The sequence below is a fragment of the Diachasmimorpha longicaudata genome, chromosome 1 (assembly GCF_034640455.1).
Source record: "Diachasmimorpha longicaudata isolate KC_UGA_2023 chromosome 1, iyDiaLong2, whole genome shotgun sequence".
NCBI lineage: Eukaryota > Metazoa > Arthropoda > Insecta > Hymenoptera > Braconidae > Diachasmimorpha > Diachasmimorpha longicaudata.
In genome coordinates this window covers 9,052,803-9,080,552 of record NC_087225.1, presented here as the reverse complement: position 1 = coordinate 9,080,552, position 27,750 = coordinate 9,052,803, and the positions used below count along the sequence as shown (strand labels likewise).

The 27,750-nt window shown below is 38.0% G+C and overlaps 1 protein-coding gene across 4 annotated transcripts in view; it reads right to left on the bottom strand.

Moving 5' to 3' along the window:
- Nmdar2 (NMDA receptor 2) overlaps positions 1-27,750 on the bottom strand; it is a 69,159-nt gene that overhangs the window by 18,257 nt on the left and 23,152 nt on the right. For 3 of the 4 annotated variants that reach the window (XM_064137115.1, XM_064138386.1, XM_064137868.1), the window contains exons 3-5: positions 26,646-26,817; positions 1,201-1,379; positions 687-1,101 (exon numbers count right to left, since the gene is read on the bottom strand). In XM_064137115.1, the coding sequence (XP_063993185.1) occupies positions 687-1,101; positions 1,201-1,379; positions 26,646-26,817 (766 nt within the window). Of the gene's footprint in view, positions 1-686; positions 1,102-1,200; positions 1,380-4,336; positions 4,913-10,392; positions 10,761-26,645; positions 26,818-27,750 lie in introns of those variants that run through there. The other variant, XM_064138581.1, reaches the window with a different exon arrangement.

The following is a 27,750-nucleotide window of genomic DNA, read 5'->3' as shown; positions in this document are numbered from 1 at the left end:
CAAATATTTTCCGTTGTGGGAGAAATATTTCACGAATATTTGAAGAAGTTAACGTCGAAGATGATTGGATACAAAAAAATTGGCAGAAAAATCTAGGAAATTTGTTAAATAAGTCTATCGGATGCGTGTTAAATAGTCCGTTTAATTTTATCTAATTTAATTGAAGTATTTGATGGGAAAGATTGCATAGAAGAAGTTGATAGAATCAGATTTCTCCGTAAAACTCATTCTATTGAAATATTTTCTGCACAATTTATTTTATTCGATCTTTTTTTCATTTCATTGATCAAATCAAACATAAAAAGTTGGAAATTTGATGAGGAATTTCTATAGAAAATATGGCAATAGAAGAGATTCAATAGGAAAAGTGAATTTTATCAACTGTTTTCAATTTAAGTGCTTGGGCTGTAAACAAACGGTTCAATGGAAATCCAATAAGATTTCGACAAAAATCTAGCGAATTCCCAAGGTTTTGTGCATTAAATTTTTTCGTGCGTGAACGACAACCCTTTGATGTTGTATCAAAGGAAGCATTGAATTGGTTCTCGTGAAGCCCCTTGTCTGCGTTACTAACGAGAATGGAATGTTGAATATTTGTAGGAATCTTCGCATGATTCAAATTAGAACATACACATTTATTAGCAGAGGCACATAGAAAACATTTCGGTTAATTAAGTGCGTATTACCTAACATTCCAACCGGAAATTGATTGGGCGTTTGAAGATTCTCGATGACACTCTGGGTGACAACCCAGACATAATTCTCGCCCGTGAGCTTGAGATCCCTGGCAGCTGTCAGGATATGTATTGCCTCCTCCCTAGTAGCGTATAGCAGCATAACCCTCGACTCACTGCTCACCAATTCCATCAGATCATTGGGCTTCGTCACCAAAACAGCATTCAATATTGTAAATTTGAATGTGTCCTGCATGTCGGATATTCTCTCTCTGACAGCCTGAATAAAATCATCGTGTCCAGCAATTTGTGATGTTACAATACTGAATTGGTGCCATTTGTATCGCTCGAGTATACTCAGCATTGCTGCAGTTTGGTGTTCCAACGATGGCGCCAGCTGCAGCTGAAGGGAGCTCTGGGAGGCTCGCTGTGCACAAAAGGGAGAAATTTTGTAATTCCACAAGGCCGATGAACTTCAACTATTCCTCCGTAATTTCGAATATTTCTCGGTGAAAAAAAATCTTACCCTCTCCAGGCCGGAATTATCAGCATTCCACGCTATCACGGGAATGCCGAGGTACCCAGCTAGCTGAAGGAAATATTGAGCACTAGCTGTACTCCTTCCATACTGTTCATAGTTCATCAAATAGATAATTGCTGATACGTTCACAGTGAGAAATTCTTTGCATAAAGAGTCGAGAATGGCTGAAACAATTCAATGATCATGATTTTTTTTTCAACTATAAAAATTGAATTTTGGGTTCATACATAAATGATAAGAATTGTCTATAGTTTAGGGTGTAGTTGGAAATGAATAATCAGGGGTGGAGTTTGAAAAGTTTGAACAATGAGATTATTGGCTATTGTTGACCGTGAATCTGATTTAATTAATTACAAATCAAATGATTGTTTAGACAGAAGAGAAGATTATCAGTGAGTAAATTCGATTTCAAAGTGAAAAACTAACTTCCCACAAATAATTGCTTTGTGAGCACTATTGCCAGTATAACGAATTTTAACAAATAAAAAACTCTTGACAACGGCAAGCGTAAAAAGTAATGGTTTGAAGAATGGAAGATATTTCATTACATTTTTCCCTCGAGAGTAATAATGGCGAATGTTTAAAATGCTTTGTATAGAGAAAATATTGACATTCTCTACATTTCTTTCACTCTCTTATCCCTCAAAGTCAACGAATATTGTTCTCATTTCTCTAGTGAGTTCTTTGTATTCTGTAGGCGTAGAATGGCGAGACCATTGGTAGAGGTATCCCAGAAGGGGAGTCGAGCCGACCATAAACCTCGTAACACGTACACCATAAGTTCCCAAACGCGTGACCGCATACCATGAAAAAAGAGTGGCAAAGCTCCTGTAACGGTGTATACTGTGGTTTCGTACACCTGGAGTTATATTCGAAACTAATCCTGTGGATTTGTTGACTTGGCCCTGATTTACCCGCAACAGTTACTTTGAATTTTCGAGATGCTGCTGGGGCGAAGAGATTTCGCTTCCCGTGAATTCCAAACAGGGGTAAATCCGTGGGATAGGCATTAAGAGATTGGTCGTTAATGTAATTGTTTGTAGTTAATGTGCTGCAGGGAATTACGAGATCCATTTAGCCTATTCGCAATCGATATACATATTAGTCTTGACGGAACGATTTAATTTTCCGAAAAAAATTACTTCAAATTCCGCTCACAATTATTGATTAAGACATTCGCGATTTACAATAATTCTACCAATAAATTATGAATCCTGAACTTCTAAGCTCGATGAAAGTTAATGTAATATGGATAATTCAAGCGCAACTATTGCTTGAAATGTAAAAAAATTGCAACAGCATACAGAGTATACTAACAGCATAGAGTTGGTACATTTTATACGTTTTTTTTTATCCTGACTAAATATTCATGAGGCCGCAGTGCCAGTGCTCCTGAGCTGGTTCATCTACCTTCATTAATATTAGAAAATTCCGAGTAGATGCAATATTCGCTGATAACTAGGGTACCTTAATTTGAACAATTAATTAATTTGCAATACGGCATTCCCGTAAACCACAGGAGACTAATAATAGAACATCGAAGGTATTCCCTTCTGACCGTCCTGGACGACATGGGAACCAATATCGGTGATAGCATGAATTAAAAGCATTAATACATTGAAGAAATGGGGAGAATCTTCACGAGTCGGGGCTTCTAATAAGCTGATAGCACTATCCGGGATTACAAAGTAATGAAGTGGTGATAACTATTAGAAAGATTTACTGACAACTCTTGATGTTATGTATTAATCAATCAACGATTATCGATACCGTCATGACTCTTGTTACTGTCATTACATGATATTGCTGTCTCACTTCAGAATGGAACGGTCTTCAACCGTTTGGCCACTTCATATTTGATAGCTCTGAGCCTCAAAAATAATTAACTTCATAATGGTATGTTGTTCACCCAAAATATATAAAGTTATATTTTTCCTGTACGAGATCTGCGTATTGTCTTTTGGCAATTGACATATGCATTGGCATCATTTTCAAATCAACAAATTCGTGAATATCGTAATTGTTAACCAATTTTTTTAATACCAATCATTTTTATCTGAAGGCTGTCTGTGAAAAATGTAAAATTCATACATGAGTTTGTTCCTGTGAAAGTACTAAGTTAACTATCGTTTATCAGGGAACAAGGTGGAAACTTTCTATGCAAGTGTGTAAAAAAAAAATTCTACTTCGTTGTTTCAGAATTGGTAATGCAGCGTTGATGGTGCTGCGATCAGGATGCGGAATTAATTCACTGGTTGGAGAGGCAATAAGCTATGCACTTCCTTCATGTATGCGATGCAGTGCACCCGGAGAGTAATGAATTACTATTGACCTGATTGCACGTGATATTAATAATGGAACTCTCCAGTCAACAGGAGCAGAGAAGCGGTAAGTCAATTAGGATCAGTAATAGATTATGGGAAGAGTGGAAAAATTAATGAGCTTGCTGTTCAGCTTAGTGTCCACTGTAGTCTATCCAATTTACTGTCGACAATGAGAATTATCGATATTAGGGGTTCATAAATGATGGACACTTGTTCGTCTGATGGAACCCGTTATTTCGCTCGTGGGCTTATGGATTGATGTCGAATCCATCAACGTCAGTCAAGTGCTCTCCAACGCATGAATAATTTACAGATTAGATTGCCTTATTATAATTTCCCCAGTTGACACTTGATCGGCAATAAATTATGGGCGTTTTAATGGGCGACATGACATCGCTTAGTGGTACGAGTGTTTTAACACTTTAAGAATTAAAGAAATCCGTGAATTCGTTTATAACTAATATAACATGATAATGATTTAATTTATATCGTCTGAACTTTCCGAGAAGGTTTTCGCGAAAATTAACTGCATTTATCGTCCAAATATCGCCATCTAGATAGATTTAAAGGCATGATAAACGGTACAATTTATCAAGGAATGGAATTAATCAAAAATAAATTGCGGACAGAAGAGATGTCAAAAATTCAATTATCGCTGGGAAAATTGCCTTGAATTTTCTGGGATAATCTAGCGTGCTACCGACACCTCATCCAACCGCTCACGAAAGCTTCTTGAATTTGATACCCTCATCTCAGTAATTACCTATCATCACTGTAAATCAGTGGATTACTTTTACCTTTCGGACTCGGTGTAAGCTCCATCATTTTGCTTCTGACGTGGTGTTGACCAAATTGATAACGCGCTAAAAATGAAAATCTCCGTGTGCCACGATTTGCCTTATGCAAATTCGAGACTGCTTTGTTGATAGCTTTTGTGTACTCCCGTGCACCAAAATTTGTGTGAGGGATCAGAAGACCAACAGTCAATGATGTTAGTGAATGGTTTCCAGTGCTTGCCATTTCCTGAATAGAGTGACTGGACAACTTCCACCCATTAATTCCGGGTTTTGAACTCACAAGACCAGCTATCACTGGCAGTAGTACCAGGAGCGATTGCATTTTTTATTCTGTATTTGTGGTTCCTCTTCACTGAGTACTTTGAGAGGTTTCAGGTACTCCAGTCGGATAACCTTGAGCATCGATCGTTCTGATTACGATGTTTACTACTGATTTATGGAGTCGTCTTTTCATGATTGTGTCAACGTCTCGGTCTTCATCCGTCCGGAATTTTAAATGTTTTAGTTTGTGCATTGTTTCGGGGTCTGTGCAACACTGTTTCGAGGGATGTTTTCACTTGGTTATTCTATCTACGTCTGGGGAGGAAGTCTTGAAGAATTATTCATTTGCCATTTCGTTACATAAATTCAGGAAAACGGGTCGGAAAGGAGGACGGGGTAAGGATGGGTCCTATTCAGTGGTGAATATGTCCTAGTCGTTAGATGCTGATGGATTATGCATTCACATCTCGCCGTAAAAAATTTTCGTAATATTCTGAAGGAAGAGACTTGTTTTTAAATAAAGAAGAAAATGTCTTTCTGACTTCAGAAGTAATTTTAAATTTTTTTAAACATGATGAAAACCAGGGTTTTGAGTCATGATTTGATGGAACAATGTGGGGAAGTTCTAGAGTTCAATTAATTCTCGGGGATGATTGCGTAATCGACTAGAATAGACATTCGAATATTGATTATTTTTTGGATGAAGAGTAGGCTCTTTTTATATTGGTCTCAAGGCAGCTTTTAGTGTGTATTAGTTGGGTGTAGATCGCATCTATTGATGCCTATTATTTTGTTCAATTGCATTGCATTGATTCTATGCTTTTGGAATGATTGGAAAGGTCCTCTGCATCAATACTTAGAGTCTTGCTGGAGCTCCAGATATCTCGTGGAAACCATAATTATTTAAATGTTAACTGGGGCACTGGTTTGAAGCCCTTGGGAGAGGTTGTCTCGGTTCTCGAAGCAGGTAATTCCCCAGATGATTAGTAATTACGTCGTGCAATCGATCGAGAACTACTCTGGGACACTAAATAAGTAAACCACCATGTTTGGTGTCAATTATCGCGGGAATTGCATCAATCAACAAATCATGTCTCTTTTTAAACATAATATTCCAAATGCAAATAGCCGGGTTGTTGTAAGAATTGTTATAAAATATCTAAGAAAGTGGATTGACGAAGGAATATAATTCACTTTAACACAATAATACGACAGCAGAAGACAATAATGTGCAAGATAATTATGTCCAGGGCACTAATGACCTCACAACTTATTATATTCCATAAACTCTCACTCGTGAAAATCGAGAGGGGGATTTTTTTTGCCGAATGAAGATGTCTCTCCAAGTGAAATGGACCATTAATGATAGCTTTCTTGTGATTTAACGGACTTGTCGCCTAATTATCTCCGCAATGTAGGGGAATGAGGTGTTGGATGACAATGTCCGAGACACTGTTACGAAAACGAACTCTTGAGATTAACTCTTCGATTTTCTTCCCCTCGTATTTTGTCCTGCAGTCTATTCCCCCCCCCCCCCCCCCACCGATTTATTTTCTCCACGTGGAATTGTCCCTCTGGATCGAGCACGTTTGCGCTGTGTACACTATTGATAAGAAGATTGAGTATGAAGAATTGATGCTCCATACCTGAGGTAATAAAGTCCGAGACGTTGGCGATTATCCGGTCAATTATCGAATCTTGATTTTTGTATTTTGGGAAAACGAAAGTAAATGGCGAAGGAATGTCGTTCCATCAAATCACTTATTGATGAATACGTTCATTATTGATTTGAATCTGGATAATTGATGATTAATGGAAAAAAAATCATCAAAATGTGACATTCGACTAATTGAGAGAAGAAATAATCAGCGATAAGTCAAGTGAATAATTTCTCTCCTTGTTCGTAAATAATCAGTGTGAAAGGGTGAATGATTAATTACTCGAGAAAATTATTCTCCGATAAATCCAACCAAAATTTCTCCTCAAATTGAGATAATAACTAACGAACCACGTTAAAGTTTAACACATTCATTTCTCACTCCGTCTGACTAAACTCGTTCACCATCTCCTTGGGGTCTCTTTGCCTTTTGCATTCATTTCACACCGGTTTCTCATTTTCTCGAGAACTCCTTCACTATACTCGGTGGGCACTTTTATCTCGTCCCTTCATTACTTGCCAACTTGGCACTTCCTGGAGCTTTTTATTCTCCCCCCCCTCTCCCTCCCTCTCTGGCGGCCAACCACGACCCTAGGTTCAGTGAAATTCTCCGCGGCCCATTTTTTTCCCGTTGGCCGTCTCTCAGACAGTGAAATCACGTTTTAAATTTTTTTTTTCTCACGTCGTCTGACGGTTCGTTATGAAGATTGGCATCATGATTGTGGCCCATCTAAGCGTTGTAGGGAACGATTCGCTGTATTCACGTCGGCCAGTCATATCGAAGTAACGTAAATTTCAATATTAAACAGAAATTGAAGTTGTCAACTATTGCTTATCTGAATTATTAATTCCTTAATTATTATAATATCTCGCGTTTCTATATATAATAATAATGTCCTTGATGCGGAAAAAAATATCAATTGTAAATAATTTTTCTTGTAGTCCCTTTGAACGAGCCCAATATTAGAAAACTATAAAAATCATTTAGTGATATATTTTGTCGTAACGTGGAAAAAATTTCGCCCTCACGGAGAAATGAAAATTTGAATTTAAACTACGACTTCGTAGTTCGGATCGAAGGCCATCAATACATTCGTAACGAATCAAATAGTCAAGGACTATTGGTTATGAAGAGTAATCGATGGTGAATGGTTCGTTACAAACGTGAACTGCGTCATTGAATATCAAGTAGTCTCATCTCAAGGGCGTGTGCCCAGACGTTAACATCAAATCGACCAGTGATCGACGTGGAGAGTGTCAATTGATGGATACTCAGTGTCGATATAGCTAGCGGAGAGGGAATTCTAACTGCGCAAAAGGCATGTCATAATGCATTTTCATCTAATTCATCCTATTCCCCGGGGGGGATAGATCCCGCCTCCTCGACCACCCCCCGAATGTCACTGCGAGAGTTTACGGCTGGTGAGCGTAGCATCCCGGTGGTGAGATCTCAGCGAAGATGAATGGAATGTACAGCGTAACCCAGCCCTTCTCGTGTAATCACCATCAGGAATACCTCGTGCGCTCGGTATAGTTTGTTTACGAGGTATAGTGGTATTGTGATTTCATTATTTTGATGATTACTGCAGACGAGGTGGAAGTTTGTGGGTAGCTTAATGCATACATATACCAAAACAATACCACCCAACAGTTCGTCGCGATGAAGGTGCAGCAAATATGGTACAGGCCTTTGTTTATATGTAAGAGTTATCAAACGATAAATTTATTCATTTCGATAGAATAATTTCTCTGAACCTTTTCTCCCCTTGTGTTTTGCATTGAGAAGTATGCGATATTATTTTTTATATTGAAAGAGATTAATCACATTCGATTCCTCGGAGGTTTCCCAACGCAACGACAGATTTTCAAGAAATAATTTCGGAAAACGAAGGCATTGGTTCATCCTGTTCGGTTTCCCAACCCCCTGACGAACCCTAGATAAAGAAATTAAGAAAAACAGATGAAACTCCGGGGAAACATGCAACAGAATAACATTCCCCAAGATTTCTAGTAACGAATATCCCCCGATCCTCGAGAGCCAACGAATTCACCGAATAAAATCCCCACAAAGGGGACGACATAGAGGGTAGTTCAGTCAACATGGCCCTAGGGGTAATGCATCATCAGATAAATCGTCCCAAATGCCACACCCCAAATGTGTTCCCAATTCTGACTAGAAAAGAGAAAGTGGAATCCACCACTGAAATGGCAACTGACAGTCACTAATGAATAAATGAGGAAAACAAAGAGTTACAATGATGAATTCAATCCATTGATTTGTGGAAAATATCGGAATGTCAAGGACAAGTGATGCTCTATGTAAACAAATGAACGCCGCACAATGCGCAATGCACGGATAGCGGTAATTTTGAGATGAAACAATTAAATCGGAGAATTCAATTATCCCAGTGGTTTCCAGAGCAGAACTATTGATTTTTTTTCTCACTCTGAGATACAGCGCGGAATATTCACAGCTGAGATTTAATTGAAATTGCTATTATACTCGGGTGGGATTTGCTGGGAGAGAATGAAATAGGAAGCAGGAGAAACCGTTTCTCCTGAATTATCGGGCGGCTATTCACATCCGGAACATGCGGTGACACACTGAATTTACGGAACTCATTGTAATTACTAACGTGGCATCATAAATAAATGAAAAAATAAATAAATACATAAAGAGTCGAACAAATAAATAAGACAGAAATCAAACCAAACAAATCAAATCGGTCATAAATTAAATAAAATTTGTGGTTCATCGCAGGTTGTAAAATATTTATTAAAAACTGATTTTAGCGGAATCACTTTATTCTCCATGTGAAAATTAAAGCTATATTTATACTCCTTATTAATTAAAATTATCGTGAAATATAAGTAATTGTGTACAGAAGGTACTTTCGTGGTTATTTTCGTTTGTAACTCAGGGAAAAATTAAACAGAGAAGATAAATATTTCTGGAAAAATTTCCTTTGTTGCTCATCAAATAGCAAGTCTGTCATGAACTATGTTACGACTTTGTAGCGATTTTTTTGTCCACAATAAGTATCAAATGGTGGTAGACTATTTACATCCACCGGTGGATGAAAATTCCGTTATAGATAATCCACCCCCTATTCAAGCGGACGGTCTCTGGTAAAAGTTGTCGACTGCTCAACAAAAGTTATCTACACATTTTAAAGAATTATGGAATAGTTGGGTAATTTTACTATGCAGTTAATCAATTTTCCGAAGCAATCAATAAATTTCACCGAGAGATCAGTAATTTTTCGGGGCCATCTAAAACGCGACGCGATCACCGCACGGTTAGGAAATTTATACTGAGCTTTTCTCGCCGTCCAATACATCGACCATTGTATCTATGACGGTAGCACTTTCACGTGTATAGAATGATCTCTCTTCCCACAATAGACTTCCCCCACCTAATTGTTAATTAATCGATGCTCCCGTAATCCACATTATCCCCAGCGATCATCCCCCGATCCATTTTAAACCGCTGCAATTGAACTTTGCGGATCACTTTCGATCTCCGATAATATCCTTTGATATTGGAAGCTTCATCAGCTGATACTGGATGTGAGTGCACTTTCCACATCAGTGCGATAGTGCATATCCATCGGGTGAGGGTGGTCAGGGCGGGAAGTCGGGTGCATTGTTAGAAAAAAAATATAAATTTTGTGGATAAGGGAGTAGTGATTTTCAGGTCAGCGATATTGAATGCGATTGATGGGGAAAATCATGAAATTCTATATTTCACGGAAAATTCAATTCAATCCCTCATTTTCGACCATAAATAATATCAGCTTTATTTGGTTAGTTGACTCCACGGGAAATACGAACGATTTATTCTAAAAATATATTCACTCAATATATTCAATAACTTTTGCTGTATTTGTTTCACCAGAGTGAAACACACACAAATACAGCAAAAATTATTAATCATTTAATGGAAATGGAATACAACTAAGCGAAAAAAAAGTGGAGTTGGGGATTTCATTGGAAATTTGATTCAATGGAGAAAATAAAATTACCTCTAGATAGCAACAAAAAAATTCGAGACAAATAAATAATTTCCATCAAATAATTGACCTGCGATCGATACTTCTCCTTGATTTTCCCCACACAAATCTCAATTTTCAATTACAATTTTTTTTGAAGTTTCGTTAACCCCAAAGGGTGGCAGAAATATCTAATAACTAAACCAGACGATTCCGCCGCTACCGACATTATTTACCACAGTAACTAATGTTTCCTCCGAGGGAAAGAAAAATCGTCGCGAAAGACGTTAAATTAATTAATCCAATTGGGCGTATAATTAATCAATCGACTTAAGCCTTGCGATGCCGGCGAAAATTGAAAGAACTAAATCAAACGGAATGAAAATGCCAAGGTCACACCGATACCATCACATAACAGTTTTCACTTTCACTTTCAACGGATTCTCTTGGCACTTGGCGCCAATGCACAATAGGCCCTTTTCACTTTCATGTAACTTTAACAATTCATTGAGGCTATCGCGTGAGACACGGACGAAAAGTTAGTCGATGGTCAACGTGTCTGGATGGGTAGACACCGCCCAGCTGGTTGAGATTCCCCGGGTGTGCTACGCGCGAGAAAAAAACCAGCCCTGTGATAATTCCAACGGGAACGGCAGACTCACTCACAAGGTTTTGGATGACACGCAAGCGCGGTTCCTATGGTAACACCGCTTCTGTGTCTCAGTTTCTCATGGTCACATTGGAATACATGTATCCCTCATGCAGCTCGCACCGCGTGGCGAAATGAGGATGATGCTTTTATGTTGAGTGGCGTGTGTTTACTGTGAATCTGCTTGCAACGTGATTATCATAAGTTGCTGGATTTTTTGTTCCAGAGCAAGGCATTATGACCTAAAAATTTCTATTCCTCCCTTCCTCATTGACACGAGTGAAATAGTCATTCACTTCTCGAGAGATTTAGTTTTTTTTTTAATTAGAGGTGTGACTCTGCATTCTATACACAACATCGGCCCTTCAGATGACGTAGCGAAATACCATGAAAAGAGCGGATGGTACTTGAGGGCCCCTTCTTCAGGTCTGTGTCCGAAAGTTGGGAAGGAAGGTCCGCAGGAGTGAATGCTCAATTTCAACTCAATCTTCAGGTTTTCGGAAGTTAGTTTCCGGTTTCCCAAGTTCCGCAGCTGCTCACTACTTTCCAATCGAGATTCCATGCTTGGAATTTTTACGCATGATAACTTGAAAAATAAATCGAAGTAGGTACGTCAATCTTGATGGAGTTGGCGCTTGGGAGGTAAAGTTTGAGATTGTAAATGAGGAAGATCGGCCTGTGGTTTCGAGGATGATTGTAAAATAATACAGCTGACTCTAAGACTTTGGTGGATCAATACAAAAATTTGGTCTCGAAGGGCACATGAAGGAGTGTCGCGTATGAAGAATTTCGTTAGGAATTGACTTTTCGACTAAGTCGGGATGAAAAATAACGGTTCCAACTATGGAGGAGGGGAGAAATAAAGGACCGGTATCCACGGCTTGCCGCCCTCAATTCGGGTAATTCCGCACGCAAGCATGACTCTTATATTTTTCCTCCCTAGGTTAAAAATGCGAGATAAGTTGGAAGGTGAAGGCAAGGGTAAAGGAAGATCTGGGTATCAACCCAAAGTGGATCATTGATCTACTAGCAATTTTAATTCTAAAAAAATTATTTTGTTGCGGAGAATAAAAATTCTATATTTTTTTCAACATATCGTAGTCACACCACTGAAGCCACATTCATGCCAGTGCTCATTTTTTCCTACTCCTTGCATTGGGTTACCAGGGCTCGAAAAGACCTATTTTTGTCCACTGCGATAACAACAGATTAGAACTCATATTCTGGGGGAAAAATATATTTTTTTCTTGATTTATGTCGGCCCTCTAATTTAACAGTGGGAAAGACAGGGGCAACTCGATATCACCAATCAGTATCACCCCGAAGTTTGAATAACTTTTCTAAATAATAGCCCACCCTGGGAGAGAAATAAAAATCCTCGACGGATTGGTTTTCAACTCCGCGAAGGTATCTGATAGGGCGTTGTACGAAAAGGAGGTAAAAACATCCCACCGGTATTGGCACAAGTTCCTCGAGAGATCTCCTACGTGCAGAGTAAAACCGAGGGGATTAGTTGTGAGTGGAACGTCTTCACGTACAACGATTCCAAGGAGTGGTATTTCGTTTTGACAACCTAGGGGAGAGAGGTTTCGAGATCGATCCTTTGTTTTTCTTTGAGTCGAATGAGCCGAGTCCAGAGGATTGAATGTTTCCTGCTGTCATAGGATGATTTTATGAGAATGAACTTTCCAATGTTCATGCTCTGAGAATTTATTCCATCAATTTACCAGCAGTTTTCCAATCATGAGATTTATCTGATAATAATCTGTGGATTTGCTTACTCAGTATTAAATTAATTATTCAAACTCTAAAAATATGATAACTTACATTGACTTATATTTTTGCATCCAAATGGAACCTTTTTCTCCCATCGACTGTTCATCTGCTTCGGTAATATTGTCGATATCGCAGACTTTTCTACCATTCCTAGAAATGTTGATTTGAAAGGGAAACATTCAAACACTAAACACGGCAGTTCCAAACAATATAAAAGCTATGGCAATAGGATTGTTAAATGAAATCGATCTCCAAGATCTTCGTTGAATTTTCCTTCCCCTCGAATTATCGAAAGACGGTAGTAAGCTTGAAGGTACCATCGCCGTCGCCCATAAAAACCAGAAAATTGAGAATCCAATACAATCCAATTGTCGTTTCCTTAATGGATATCAAATTGTTTGGAGTCATTTCAGATAATTTCGACATCAAAACCCAGATAGCTCAGTCAGGAGAAATCTAATCCCAATTTATGTGAAATCAATTCCAAGTAGATGTTTGAGGGAATAGTCGGACAGGAATACAGGAAATTGAGATCCTATCGTTGTAAATGAAGAAGGACCGATGAAGCTGATAAAATGATGAGGTCCATCAAAAGTACATGGCTATGTTCAGCAAAATGATTAATAGAAGTTCCGTAATCCCGCAGGATACGTTGAATATGGAAATGCTATCGAATCAACCGTGAACGCTGTTCATAAGTGAATGTAGGCTGAAAGTGCAATGTCCATGATTCACTTTGGCGTGATCCCCACTTCTCTCTGGCCTCGTGGGATAAAACTTGTACCAGTATCTATCGTATTCCATTTAGAATATGAAGCACTCATTTTATTCCCATTTGCTCAGAGCTATATTCACCGGATGAACGCTCTGCTGGTGTATAAAAAAAGGCCAGTAGCAGCTCCAACTGCCCCACCGAAATCATTTTTTATGGACTCTCCACACACACAAATTATATACCCCACCAATTTTCCATTCCATCCGGAGACTTCAGAAGTTATTTCAAGTCCCATAACTTTAAACGGATGACAAATAAAATGCTGGCTCTAACCTGAAATGACAACAAAACCTGAAATCCAAAGTATCTGGAGTTGTTAGCGTAAACCGAGCGCGCCATGAAACCGTCAATATAATCGATCTTGAAATTCCTTGAAATTTCACTAGACTGTTATTGGATAAAAAAATGTTGAAAAACAGTGCAGAAATACCAGCCAACGTTATTATCCAAGGCCGACACTTGTCATACGCCCAAACTTTACTCCATCACAATTCCATTTCTTGAAGAATATGAGAAATAAAAATTCTCAAAGTGAATGAAAAAACAAATGTGTTACGAGAGGCGAAATTTCGGGCGATAAACAAAGCTTGGGCGTCGGGGCAATGTTACACTCGCTCGTATCCGAGAAAACATCTCCTTCGTTATGCAGCCGACCCCAGGAAAGTGGGTAGTTTCCATTCGCCCTCAAGGCGAGTTCAACGACACCACTGCCGCCGTGAGACTTACTCGTGCGCCAGATAAATGAAGATTATCCTGAAATACTCGGGGACGAGATAAAAGGGAGACAAAGGAGAGTATGAGAGTGAAGAGGAAAAAATGCCCATTGTCTGTGGCATTTTTTCCATGCATAATTCTTGCTGTATTTTCGTACTTTGAATGGCGCACCGCAAACACGACTTTTTTCCTTCGTCTTGAATCTCCTCGGGAAAGGAACAGGGAAAAGAAATATTATAAAAAAACCTATTCCACTGTGAGTTTATGTAAATCTTGGGAGAGTTTTGACATGTTGACTTATGGGATTGAAGAATTATGGGGTCTACAGGGAATGGTACATTATGCAACAAGTGTGGTAAAGATTTTCTGATGAGTGCGAAGTTTGGGAAATGAGCCGTAGGCGAGTTGTATAACCATGAATAAAATATTTACAATTTTGCACAGACTGCGCTAAAAATTCTACTGTTTTCAATCATAAAATTTATTCACTAAAATGACTGAAAAAAATTACAATAGGATAGAATCATTCGACCACATTTTGCCCAGAATTATTATTTCTTTATTACTTCTGGAAGCTAAAGAGTTTCCTAATTAAATGATTGATTGCTAAAATACTTCGGAAAACGAATACCTGAACTTTATATTCAAATACTACGTTGTTAATTTTTCATTAATTATTCACCTCATCTGAAATATTTAAGTCCACTCGAAAGCTCTCTCTGATAATAACTTTCTTTTCTCGTTTCGATAAAGCATCAGTAATTTCTCGTCAAAGATGTCCCTTTGCCAAGCTCAGATGGGAGAGACTCACATGTAAAAACCCTAGGGATGTATCCTCTTCACCTTTCGTCCTTGTCTGCTCATTCAGAGCACATAGGTCTTAAACTTATACATGTACATCAACTAGAAGCGTGACAGATGGGTTTCCTCTGTCATACGCTCATACATTCTGAACACAAAGAATATTGGGTCGACTCTTCAGTATCACTCAGTGATTCAGAAAGGCCATCATCCTGACTAGATATGCAAAAGACGAGAAATCAAATTTGCCGCTTTGGTACTCAAGATATTATATTTGAAAATATCGAATTTCCATTATCTGATTACTAATTCTGGACTGAAAATGACGAGCGTTAAGTGGAAGGTGAGAGAGAGAGAGTGAAATAGATGATTAAATTAAGATTTTTTTGCACCAATGCATAGATACTAATAGATACTTTTTGAAAATAGTAATTGCGGGCTTTTTGGGTTATAATAGAATGATATAATACAAAAAATTAGAAATTTAAATTTGAATGATATCGATACTTCCATTCGGAAGGAGATTTAATTCCCGAAAAGTTTATGAAAATAATAGGGGCGATGATACGAGAGATATTAATTTACGAACCACCGTCTCAGTGTATCATTAATCAACAGCTCTCCCTCTTCCTATTAATCCCCCTTTTGGCTTCTGAAACTTTAAATCAGTTAAATAAATCTCATTAGCTTTCGAAATTCGTCGAAAATATTTGTATGACTCTGATTTCCGATTTAACTTTGTGAAACTCAATGTGGAGCCTCCCTCAAAAGTTAGTGGTGCGAAATCAAAATAGGTCGGGATGTATTTGAAAACTGTCTGAAGAAGAATTCAGAAATCATTTTTCTTTTGTTGTGTTCAACCACGATACACGAGCGGAGGAAGGAACAAATTGTTGAGGATAAGTAGTAGAGATAAAGAGTAATGGTTGCGAAAGATTCACCAAGAGGAGTCACCACACTGGGAAAATAGAATAGAATTTTCAAATCACCACCGTAGAGTAGAAAATGGGGAGAGATCTGATGGGATCACATGTGTCAAATACGTTCCTGGGTTACCAGTCATTTCCTCCAGATTTATTTTCATGTTTCTCCCATTCGCCGAGTTTCACTCGTGAGAAGTTTCCTTGTCTTCATTGAAGTTTCATGCGCTCATGAATGCATTATAAAAAGTACAATAATGTTCTCTATTCAGGTTGGCAAGTTCATGAATAATAAGTGAAAAATTAATGAATAATTCTGAATCGTCGATCATTTTCCGGTTATTCCTCGGGGTGACTTGATCGAGGAATATCTCTAAAGAAGAGATTTTCCTATAGTGTTTTTCCAAACGAGGAAAATCAAATAAAGGATTCCTGCCCACGTGCGGAACCTCAGCCGAGTCAAAGGCGTGGTGGATTGAATGAAGAGATGAACAATTGTCCTCGAATATGCGAAAATCCAACAGCTGGCAAAATTAAATGACATAAATGAGCCACCAGAAATGCTATAATAAAAAACCGAGTGTAAGACGAATTGATGAATTTTGCGCATGACAGGCAGGACACATGGGTAATTGTGAATAAATAGATAAATAAATCAAAGAAAGAATGATAATCAGTACCAAACAAATGCGTAAAGCTCATGAATAATATTAAAAATATTATTCTCCAAGGAAAGACGCAAAATTCATTTGAAAAATTCTCTCCCCTGCGCCCTAAATTTCTCGCCGCAGACATCACCATCTGGCGAACGCGAGATAAAAATGCACATTTATTCGTGTCACCCGTGAACATATAATGTCTATCACTGAGGCAGAAGCCAATACCCTTGAGCGTTTAGCTATAAAACTCACGTGGAAGGCATCGACGAATGCGGCATAAAAAGAAAATAGTCCGAGAAAGAGGGAGTTTAGGGGAAGGGAGAAATGGAAAAAGTTGAACAAGTATTTGTACAACGTTTCGGTTCGTTGCTGCAATCTCTCTCGATACGGTTGCCGACACTGGATACTTTGGTCTGTAGAAGTTTTCACTCATTTCAGTACGTTCACCACACTTATCCTGTGAGGACAAGTCCTCTTTTTTTTTATGTCGACAACTTTCATTCGGTAACGTGCAAGTTTTCTAATACCGGGTATATCTGGGATTTTTCGAATTACGGAATTATATGGGAGAAGAGGAAAAGGAGTTTCCTTTGAACTGAAATGTTTGTGTTATACTTTGAGTTTCTGGATGTTTCTTCGTAGAGCCAGTTGCGAAAGGAGGAATTCGGAGGGTTGATGGGTGGAAGACGTAGTTGGGAAACGATGGGGCACCTCATAATCAAGTGGAATCTCGTGGATTCCGAATATTTTGGTCGACAATCTTGAAATATTTTTGCGATGACTTTAAGGACGTTTTTGAGATTTTAAAATATGTTAACATTCATCTTCGTATTTTTATATACAAGAAGCTGTTATAAATTAATGTATTTTATTTGGACAGAATATTTCGTGCAATTCTGGTGGGGAATTCTGCTTAAATGACATGAGCTCTTAATATCATTGAATTGGAATATCATCAAGTTAAATGCGTTAATTTACCGTAGACTGACTTCCTTCATTAACAGGGCATCAGAAAAGAATATTTAGACTCTCCGAATTGCCCCACTAAAGTAAATACGGGTCACAAAAACAAAATGACCGTCCGTCACCTAATAAATTGGTTTTCTGCTGTTTCTACCTATAAAATCAATGTTTATGTGGACATAAACTGTCATTTTGTTTTTACAGACGTCATTCCACAGATAAACGGATTCTATCAATCTGGATCAATAATCCAACAATTTGATTCAAACGTGCCATTCCTCTGAGGGCAGATATTTTGCGTCCAATTTCGCGGACAATAAATATAACAATAATCGTAATACCTTTTGTAGCGAAATTCCTCTGGTTATTGTGCAGCAAAACTCATCTAATAATTCAACGTTTAAAAATAGAATATTCGGGAAGGATGTTCACGACGTTTACGTAGAGTTGAAAATGGAAATTTAAGCTGTGGGACATGAGGATTATTCAGCGCTCCGGATATTCTATATTGCACAGATCCGAAAGTGCCTCGGGGTATTTTGCGCAGAACGATTGAGCTCAATTTTTAAGAGGAAGTCCCCACAGAAACACTAGTGCTTCCAGCGTTTAACGATCCAGTCGATACTACGATTATTATGACTCGTAAATTGTCATAAAAATTTCAGTTTAATTGTTGGATATTTTAATGTAATAATAATTTCACGATTTTTGAGAATCCCCGGATTGTAAAATAACCCCTTCATAGAGAAACTGAGTACCAATTGCAAATTTCAGTTGCCTTGTGAGTTAATTTGTTGTCGACTTCTCTTGAAATGTAACTTCATTTGCAATAACTGATAAGAAAATTTAATTCTATTAATTATCAGATAACAGATATTTGTTAAACACTTTTTAATCAATGTAATGAGACCAAATTGCCGCAATTAGCTTCATTCCAAGGCTGGAATATATAATTCATAGCCCTCAACACGACGTTACGGGATAATTGGTTCAAAGGCCCACTTGACATCGCTGGGCGGTGAATCCCTCGGTCATAAGTTTGCCCTCAGGTTGAAATGTTAATGGTTACGACCATTTTAGCTTGCAATGTATTCCTCCGGCAACAGCCATCTGATGAATAATAAATGGGGTATGAAGAAATGATGACGGCGACTAAACAGGAAAAGTTGGAAATAAAACATGAAGAAGTAGCCGGCGACTGCGGTTTACGTGACAGTAGTGATGTATTGCATTGGGGCGACGGATGAGAAAGAATCGAATCAATCGTCATTCTCATCCACAGAAATGAAAAAGGGATTATTATTATTCTACTGCAGTGATTCGACCAATGCCAGCAATTTGTGAAAAATCAACTTCTTCAATTGAAAATCTAATGATATATTTTTTTGAAGACTCGAAGGAAATTCGTTAGCACCACCTTTGCAGAAATAGATTCTGATTAATTGTCTCTCACTATACGTTAGTCATTAACTGTCAGTTTGGGAAAATTATAACGAAAATCCTGACACAGGTATCATAAATAATCACTTCGTCTCGTGTCCACTACAGCCAGCTATCATTAGCAAAACTGCTCACATGTAATGTATCTCTGGCAGGGGAGAAGAGACTATTAATCCCGGTCACTTAACTAAGCTTTTTTATCCTGACCAGTAGAACTTCTCTTCGATGAAAAAAATCCAATGAATGTCGATCAGAAAGGTGTATTGTTTTTCGCAAAAACAATTATGAGAATATTTTGTTCGCAGGATTTTTTCTTTTCAAATTAGACTTTGCGAGGCAAAGAAATTTTCGATGGCTCGAAATCGACGATTTCTCCTTCTTTCTCCATTTAAAAACGACGATCATTTTGCATATAAAGTTTTGGGGTGAATTTTAATTATTAATTATTTTATTTCCTCAACCGATGTCCTCTCATAAACAGACATTGTCTATAAAATTTGTTCACCTTTGGTCGCCGGTCGGTAAAAGATATAACGAAAAATACGAGTAGTCTTTCCAGTAAGTACCCGCATACCCATTACCCCCGTACCCTTAACCAATAACTTTTTTTTCCCACTTTTCTTTCTTTACTGATATATCCCCTACATATTCTCCTTTGAGGTCATGCACAAAGCGATAATTCTTCTCTTGAAAAGCGCTGGTTAGAGGCCACGATCGCCTATGGAGCTTTCAAGCGAGAATTAAAAATTGCCCATTCCGTTTATGGCACACCCCTCGCCAACCACGCCAATGACATTCCGAGAATGCCCCATTCCCCATAAATGGATCGATGAGATGAGAGATATGTTCGCATCAGTAGAAGTGAATGGGATTTTGGGAGGTAAAAACTCATCGAGGATGAGAAGTATTTCTTCAGAAAACGAGACATGAGAGCGTGGGGCTGTGGAAAATGTACCTCTTCTCAATGTGACGTGTTAAGCTCCCATTTCATGCATGTTTTGAGCAAAAAAACGCGAGAAGAGACTGGATTATCGAGATATAATATCAATGGCTACATTGGAGTCACCATTTCAATTTCACACAGACGGAAGAGTTGGATAAATAGATTCAAGAAAATTGTCATGAGTTTAACTCTGAAATATTTTAAAATCCCTTTAGGGTTGGTATTATCAAACGGACTATTATCGGGTGGTATATGCTCAAATAACATGATTTTGTTGTCAATATAAATTACATCGTCATGTAATACATGTAAACAATGGCAATAAAATTGCTGCAGGATTACATTCGTTTTTATTCGGGACCAGAAAATATTATTCGTAAGTGGAATAAATATTTGGGGTTAATTTTTTGATTACATATCGAATTTGATAGACCCAAAATTTTCGTTCCCATGTTTGATTTTTTTCCGCCCTAAGCGAGACCGAGAGAATAACAATTGACAAGGGAGGTCTTCTTTTTCTGCGTATTCAGTCCTTCGGAAGAGGCTCGGGGATTCATCTCGGTAAATACAATTTCAACTGGAATCTCCTTCATAAATATGTATGAGCAGCACGATGTGCTGTAGGACCGGAGGTCAGCTGCTCTTCTCTTTCACTCAGAGTACAGGCAACATGAATAAATTCCGGGAAAATTAGTTTTCGTTTCACTTTGCCGAAGGGTGGGTAAGCGTCGACGGCGCACTCCTTTAGAACTCGTCTTTCATTCTTTACAAGAGGGGTGGAAGAAAAACTTGTGTCTGCCATTGATAGCCCTTATTTCCTTTATCAGTGTTTAGTTCGGGGGTTGGTCGGAGTTTGCGGAACTGGCGTGAGATGGCGGGCTATAACTGGGGGTAGTTGTTACCGACTGAAATCTACTGTTATTCAGTTAGGCCGTACAAAAATAAAACAGAAAACTGGAATTGATTGGGGAACGGCTCCATCGATAGGAAAGGAATCGAATTTTTTCTGGAAATTATACCGAGTAGCGGAATTTTTTAAATGGCGTGCAGTCAATTTTCTCAGGAGTTGCAGCTTAAAATAACTAAGGTTTTTGTAATCCACCCTTAATCAAATAATGACCAATTTATAATGAATGAATTATTGAGTAAATAATTCGAAATTTCACTAGAAAAACTTCCTCTATTAGCCATAGAATTATAAACTTTCCAGACTCAATTATGGACTGATGACTTAATTCAAAGTTTGAATATTCAATTAATGATTGATTGCAAATTATTAACTATTGAGGAATACGAACACATCGTCAATGCCTCACTCAGCTTAATTGAAAACTAGAGGGGTTTCCAATACTCAGTTGCTACTATGAATTAAAATATATCCTCAAATCTGAAAAATATTTCCAAAAATCAAAATGAACCTCCGCTGTAACTTTCAAAGTGTCAAAAATATAATATCAATCATTGGAGTATGTAGAATATGAATTTTTTTCCCTTGGAACAATAAATTCCGAGCTTCTAAGGTTTATTTTCTTATCCCTAATGAGTCTTGAAACTTTCTCAGACGTCAAAGTTGTTTGAGAAATATTCCTGTAGATTTAATAACTGAAGACCCTCTGAAATATCATCGGCAATTAATCTGAATTGGTAATGGAACAGGTCCTCCAACTTTTTCCATTAAATTCTCCTCTCAATTCTTCCCCTCGCAGTTCTGCAGCGGCTCAATTCAGAGCTTTCCGTTGAATAACTGAAAGAACGCCCCAAATCAACAATGCAAAGTAAATTCGGTTTCACTTTTTCCCAAGTTAATACCATTCACTTATGATAATTATAAATGAGAAGGCCAGGTGTGAATTTTAACCTTTGGAAACTAATTTTCATTTGCGAATGTATCACATGGGAATTTATGGAGGTGGTGCACCAAAACCGTTGGCTTTGTGGGCTGACAACGCCCCTTGTCGGACATGACCACAATGTTTAATCTCACCCCACTCCCTTTATTCCTGGGTTAGTTAACTAATCACGGATTAAAAGTTATTAAATCTGCATTCTTGCGTAATGGTAATGTGGATGTACATCTTGTTAGCGATGTCATTTTTTTTTGCAATTCAGATTACATACATCGATCTATAAGTTACCACAGCGGTGACAAAAATCGTTATATTGAATTTTTTTACAGCAGCATGAATGGAAGGAAAATGACAAAAAAATCTAGCAGCGTGTCCTGCCTGTTTCACCCAGGTGACAGCCATGATTGTTCTACCCTTCCTATTGTTCCTCTTGTGTTTGCACCCCCTGTGGTTATTTGACACTCGAGAACGTCCTCCCTGCTGCGGCTGTCTGAACTATTATTGTGTATATACCCTTATAATGTTAACAAAAAAATGAAAACTTGCAAAAACATTGAAGGATTCCCGACCCATACAAATCCCCCGAATTGACAGACAACCACTGAAGGTTTGTTGAAAGAGGTATTGTGGTGATTTTCACGGAAAACCTAGTGACTCTGTGTGGCTGATCGTTACTGTTCATTACTACTTCTGCCTGACCGTTTTTGTGGTTGCGGGACAGGTACAGCTGGCGCTGTTTTTGATTCCGTTTCTGGAGTCGTTCAATAACATTCAACGAGCACTTCCGTTGACTTTTTCACTACCATCACTCCATATTTACAGTCATGTGGTTTTCATCCGGAGATTCTCTGCACAAGCGTCATTCGAATTCGACATGTGGTTGAGTTTGAATTTTTTTCGAGCCTTTCGTAGGTTCTGTTTATTTTTATTGGCGTTTCAAATGGTAAATTAGGTAGTCGATCCTGGGAATGATGATGATAGGGGTTGAGGGAAATGTCCGTAGCGTAATTTTTACGATAAAAACCGATACGCGACGACCCTTAATGTCACGACGATGTGCTTGAGTGATTCTCAGTTTTGCAATGACTTGCAGCGGAAATCGTGCCTTATTTACTTGCTTGTTTCAAAGGACTTTGAGTAGTACAGAGGCAGAACTTTCTTGTTTTTTACAAGAGGAGAAACTCTTGTGCTGTACGTGATGTTTGTTAAAATATGGAAAACTGTTTGTCAATTGTAAGGAGTGGAAAATTCAAGATAACATTAAAAGTTGAATAACTTATGTTATATAAGTGAGAAAGCATAATATTATCTCGTTAAGTTCACGTTTATCACAATAAAAGAAATATTCCTCATCAAATAATGATTTTCAATTGAATGAAAATTTAAAAATACATTTGTTTGAATTTGCCATTCAACTGACTTTGAACAAATTTTGTCAAAACGTCGTTCTGAAGATTAGTTCTAGGTGATTTTTGTCATAATTTTTCTCTCAGCGAGTAATTAACGGTAGGAGACAATATTGACGTGTCCCTCGCAATAAAAAAATCCGTTCTCTCATGGAAGGTTCAAGCGCAATTCCTCCAGTTCTTTCTCCCCCATAAATGGCTAGAACTGGAGAAAAACTTTACGAAAGAAATATTACATAGTCGCGATCTCGATGACAGTGAAAAATCGAGAAAAATAATCGAATAAAAGAGAAAAATAAATTTGTGTCGCGGGTGTTCGGTTCGCATTAACTGAAGTGTCACGTAATACTCCCTCAACTTTCTCTCTCCATAATGTTTCGCCAATTGCAAATAAAAATGGTGGCCGAGAGGGGTGGGTCCGTCATGCTTTCCAAATTATTGCCTGATTAATTATTGTATCGTATTCACAAAGTTGACAACACAGTTAACATGGTGAATACGATACAATAAATTACCGCAAACGATGGTGATGATCACCATATAATTGATAATGAAAATTCCATTATTTTTCCACGTAAATTAGAACAGCTGGCCATTTTTCAACCGCCATATTCACGAGTTTTTCTACGGGCAATTAACGTCAATTGGTATGCCACATGCAACTGCAGCGAGACTCCTCTTTTTTTCCCCGAGGATACGTACCGCAGCATCCTGCACTGTGTCGAGAAGAAAAATGCGGAAAAAGTGTTCGTCATTCCCACCACATAGTCCTCTACTTCGTTATCACTTTGCAGTCATCATTTATACTTCCTATTTGCCATTCATTCTGGAGATTCTTTAATGCTGCGAGATTGACTTAATCATGGGAGACATGAAAATTCAAGTAACGCAGAAGCAGAACTGCAATAAATTAGGGAAATGAACAGTAGTGTGATTAGCCAAATGTCTTCACAGTGTTCAAAATGGATGTCTGAAGTTATGATTAAATTTATAGTATCGTTTTGCAAGCAACTGACAACCACATCTAAATATCTAAATGGATATTCGTATGGGAAATTCTGAAAGTCTCAATTTCAGACCTCCGGTAATAACTGGGGACATTTAGATATCTCAGTTGATATCCCAAGTTTCAAAATGAAGCTCGTTTTTTTGTAAGCGGAATACAAATTGCTATTGCGACCCCAGCCAATAAATCCAATGAATGATAATAGAGGCAACAGCGCTTTGAACGTGATGGGGTGTTAGTTGATCCCAGCGCTGTTGTCCCCAAATTCTTGAATTACTGATGCCATAGCTTCAGATAGGATTATTCTGCAATATTTTAGGTCACCCTAACTTTAATCCAAAATCAAAAAGCAGTAGTTAACTTGGACTTATTAAAATTCATAAGGGATGTTCGGATTTGATTAATTCTTCGGATGGTTCTACGGTTAAAAAATACATAATTCGTTTTAAAAAGCCATTGTCTATTATTCATTTGACTTGCAGGCAAATAAAATGGTGAAAAATATTTTAAAAGTCTTCAAAACTTGAGCTATAAAGTTTTTGAGTTGAATTTGTTTATCTTCTCAGAATCTATACAGCCAAAAATAAATTCTCTAAATAAAAAAAAAATGATTCTGATGTTTTTACGCTCCAATTCCAAATCCATTTATTTTTTCGCAAGACTGTTAATTTTTTAAAGTGGTAGGAATACAGCTGAAAGCCGATTCTATCCGTAAATAAAATTGGATTTTACGTTTTTCGCGATTTTTTTAAAAACTAAAAGAGTTATTTGTTTATTTCCTATTTTTATTCACTCATCAATGCGGAATGCATAACGAGTGGTACGTTAAGAACCCGCTGCTTTCAAAATTCATAGTATTTTCCTTTTAATATCATAAGAGGATTAGGCGAAACAAAAATTTTTAATAAAAATTGTATCAACTCTTCGTGACCCACTTGGTAGTATTTTCCCTTCGCAGTTGCTATTTCTCTTCATTCATTCTACGACCCTTATGTCCCGGTGACAATTCATTCCCCAAAGGGAAAAACACGACAGAAAGGTTATCCCGAGGACTAACCCCTTATCACAGGGAACATACCAAAAGGGGAGGAGTGAAGAACCCCCAATTTCCGAGATCGCCCCTACAGCAGAAGGTTTTATTCTCATGTTATTCCGATAATCCGAAAAATTCCGACTCGGGATATTTATCATAAAGTAATGGGACAAACTGGCTCCATTCCTGGACAGGGGTCCGCGTACGGAACGATTGCGTACAAAAATGTATCGTGTCTGTGTCTGTGTGTGTTTCGTATAAAAATGTGTGTAATTCGAGCCAGAAAAAATTGTACATTTTCCATTTATTTATTTCGACTTTTGGAAAAAGTTGAAGAAATGTTACTGGAAAAATCAATTTTTCTTCCCTTCACTCGAGAGTGACCACTACATGTAAGCATCATTGAGCCATCCTCTCGAAGGGAAGAATTTCCTCGAAAAGCCTCGGGCTATCGATCTGGGAATGTCACTTCTATTCGCTTTTACAGGCCGTCAACTCCCCACAGCCCAGTGATGGCTTTATAACCGTGTGTTCTTTTCTATATTGTCATGACCGTAGTTGTATGAAACACCCGAATGCACTCCTCCAATCGATCACACTCAAGAACGAGGTTGCTATCGGAAGAATAGAACAGGCGATGTCACAAGAGAAGAAGATGGTCTTATTTGAAAATGCCATAAATCGATGTCCGAAGATGTGCCTCATTTCTCTCTCCATGTTTTTATTATTGTGGTAAATAATTCGAAGTCTTTCACGGCTCAAAATTTGCCAAGTGCCCAATATTTCATACGAAGAACCAAAATTTTCAAAATAGATCGGAGTGGAGTTGAAATAATTCATCGATGAAAATAGCACGACCATAGGGTACGATCATAGGGCAACTCAGACGGAAGTTGGCAATTATCTTTGGTGTGAAAGGAAATCCATCCAACTTCTTCAAGTTTAAGTCTCCTCTAACAACGCGTCAAGTTTGTACAGTGAAAACCCAATCTATTTGTATTGTATATCCTCGATCTATCGCCTCACGAACAGAGAGAAAAATACCTAATAAAAATCGCCTTAACGTCGTTTAAAAGTGCATCATGAGTCATCGTTTCCTCATTTCCTCATCTCCCACAAGTAATTAAAAATTAATATACGATGATGAAATTGCATTCTAGGTCAGATAAATTTTATCTAAAATTTTTATTAGCTGCAAAACAATCATTGGAGTGGAAAAATAAAATCTCTGATGTATCAGAATAAAATCTGTTCCACTTTCAATAAAAATAATTCTCATCTTGCATTAATTTTTACTAAATTAACCGATGACCCATGATGAACTTTTATAGTATGGATAATAATTTTCAAAAAAAAGTCTACCTCTGTACGGGATAAATTTGAACCTCATTGACCCCATCAACAACATCATGATTCACGTAGAGCAATCCTCTAATCTTGAATCTGAAGAAAATATCGTCAACTCACCAGTTGGACTCGGTGTGAGCTCACTCATGGTTATATGAACATGGATGTCATAATGGCTAAATAGTCCTAGTTTTGGTCCTCTTGTACTTCGTTGAAGCACGCTGATTGCCGTAGTAGCTGCTTTCGTATACTCACGAGTGCCGAATGCCTTGTATGGTACAGCCATGCCCACCTGTTAAACCAAAATCGGTTAGCTATTTACCTCTCCACTATTCGAAGGGTAGAATCAACTCATGGCTTATTACAATGTATGAGATGCTCGTGGACTTTGGCCCTATTTTATCGCGTTTGAGAACTAACACTAACTTTCTAAACAGCGTTTGTGTACAATGGGAAACTGTAATTCATGACCTGAAAGGGTTAGTGTAATGGTGAAAGCAAATAGGAATTTATCGGGTTAGGGGACAAGTAAATTTTGTTCACTAACATGTCTTCTTCCGAGAATTCCCTAACTCGATTGAACGACTTTCCATCATAAAATCAGCCTACCTATGGAAGATGAAAGCTTCGGTAAATCGCATTACCATTATATGGATTTTTATTATAGTAAATGCACATATTATCACACGAAAAAAAAAAATGAGAAAAGAATTAGCCAATAATGGAGTAATCGAGGGGCGGTGCTTCGATGAGTTTTTCTAAACTCGAGAGTAGTTCGTGAAAAATTATAAAATTTATGATTTTTGTTATTGCTTCTCTGGTATTTGACGGTGTTTCACTCTATGAGCCAATAAAAAATAATAAATCAATAATTGGAATCGGGAAATTCCTGCGCAAACAAGTCCAGCATTTTTCAAATATTTGAAACTAAATCCGCCGGTTCACCACACGCGATTGAAATAAACCCGTGGGCGCCTGGTAATTCGATCACCGAATTTCATACCCCAGGCCCCGGTTTCGCGTGATAAACCGGGCGAAAGTGGCCTAAAATTTTTACAGTGCTCATTATCGTTTGAAATGAAAGGTATATGTGGACTATGTCCACCTGTTGCACGTAGTATCGATTGTTGCGAATGAATGGGCCATGGAGAAGGTGTCTGTTGAGCAGGTAAGTACTGGGCTTCAAACCTCCGCCACTGACGCAAATCAATGAGATGTTTCTGCA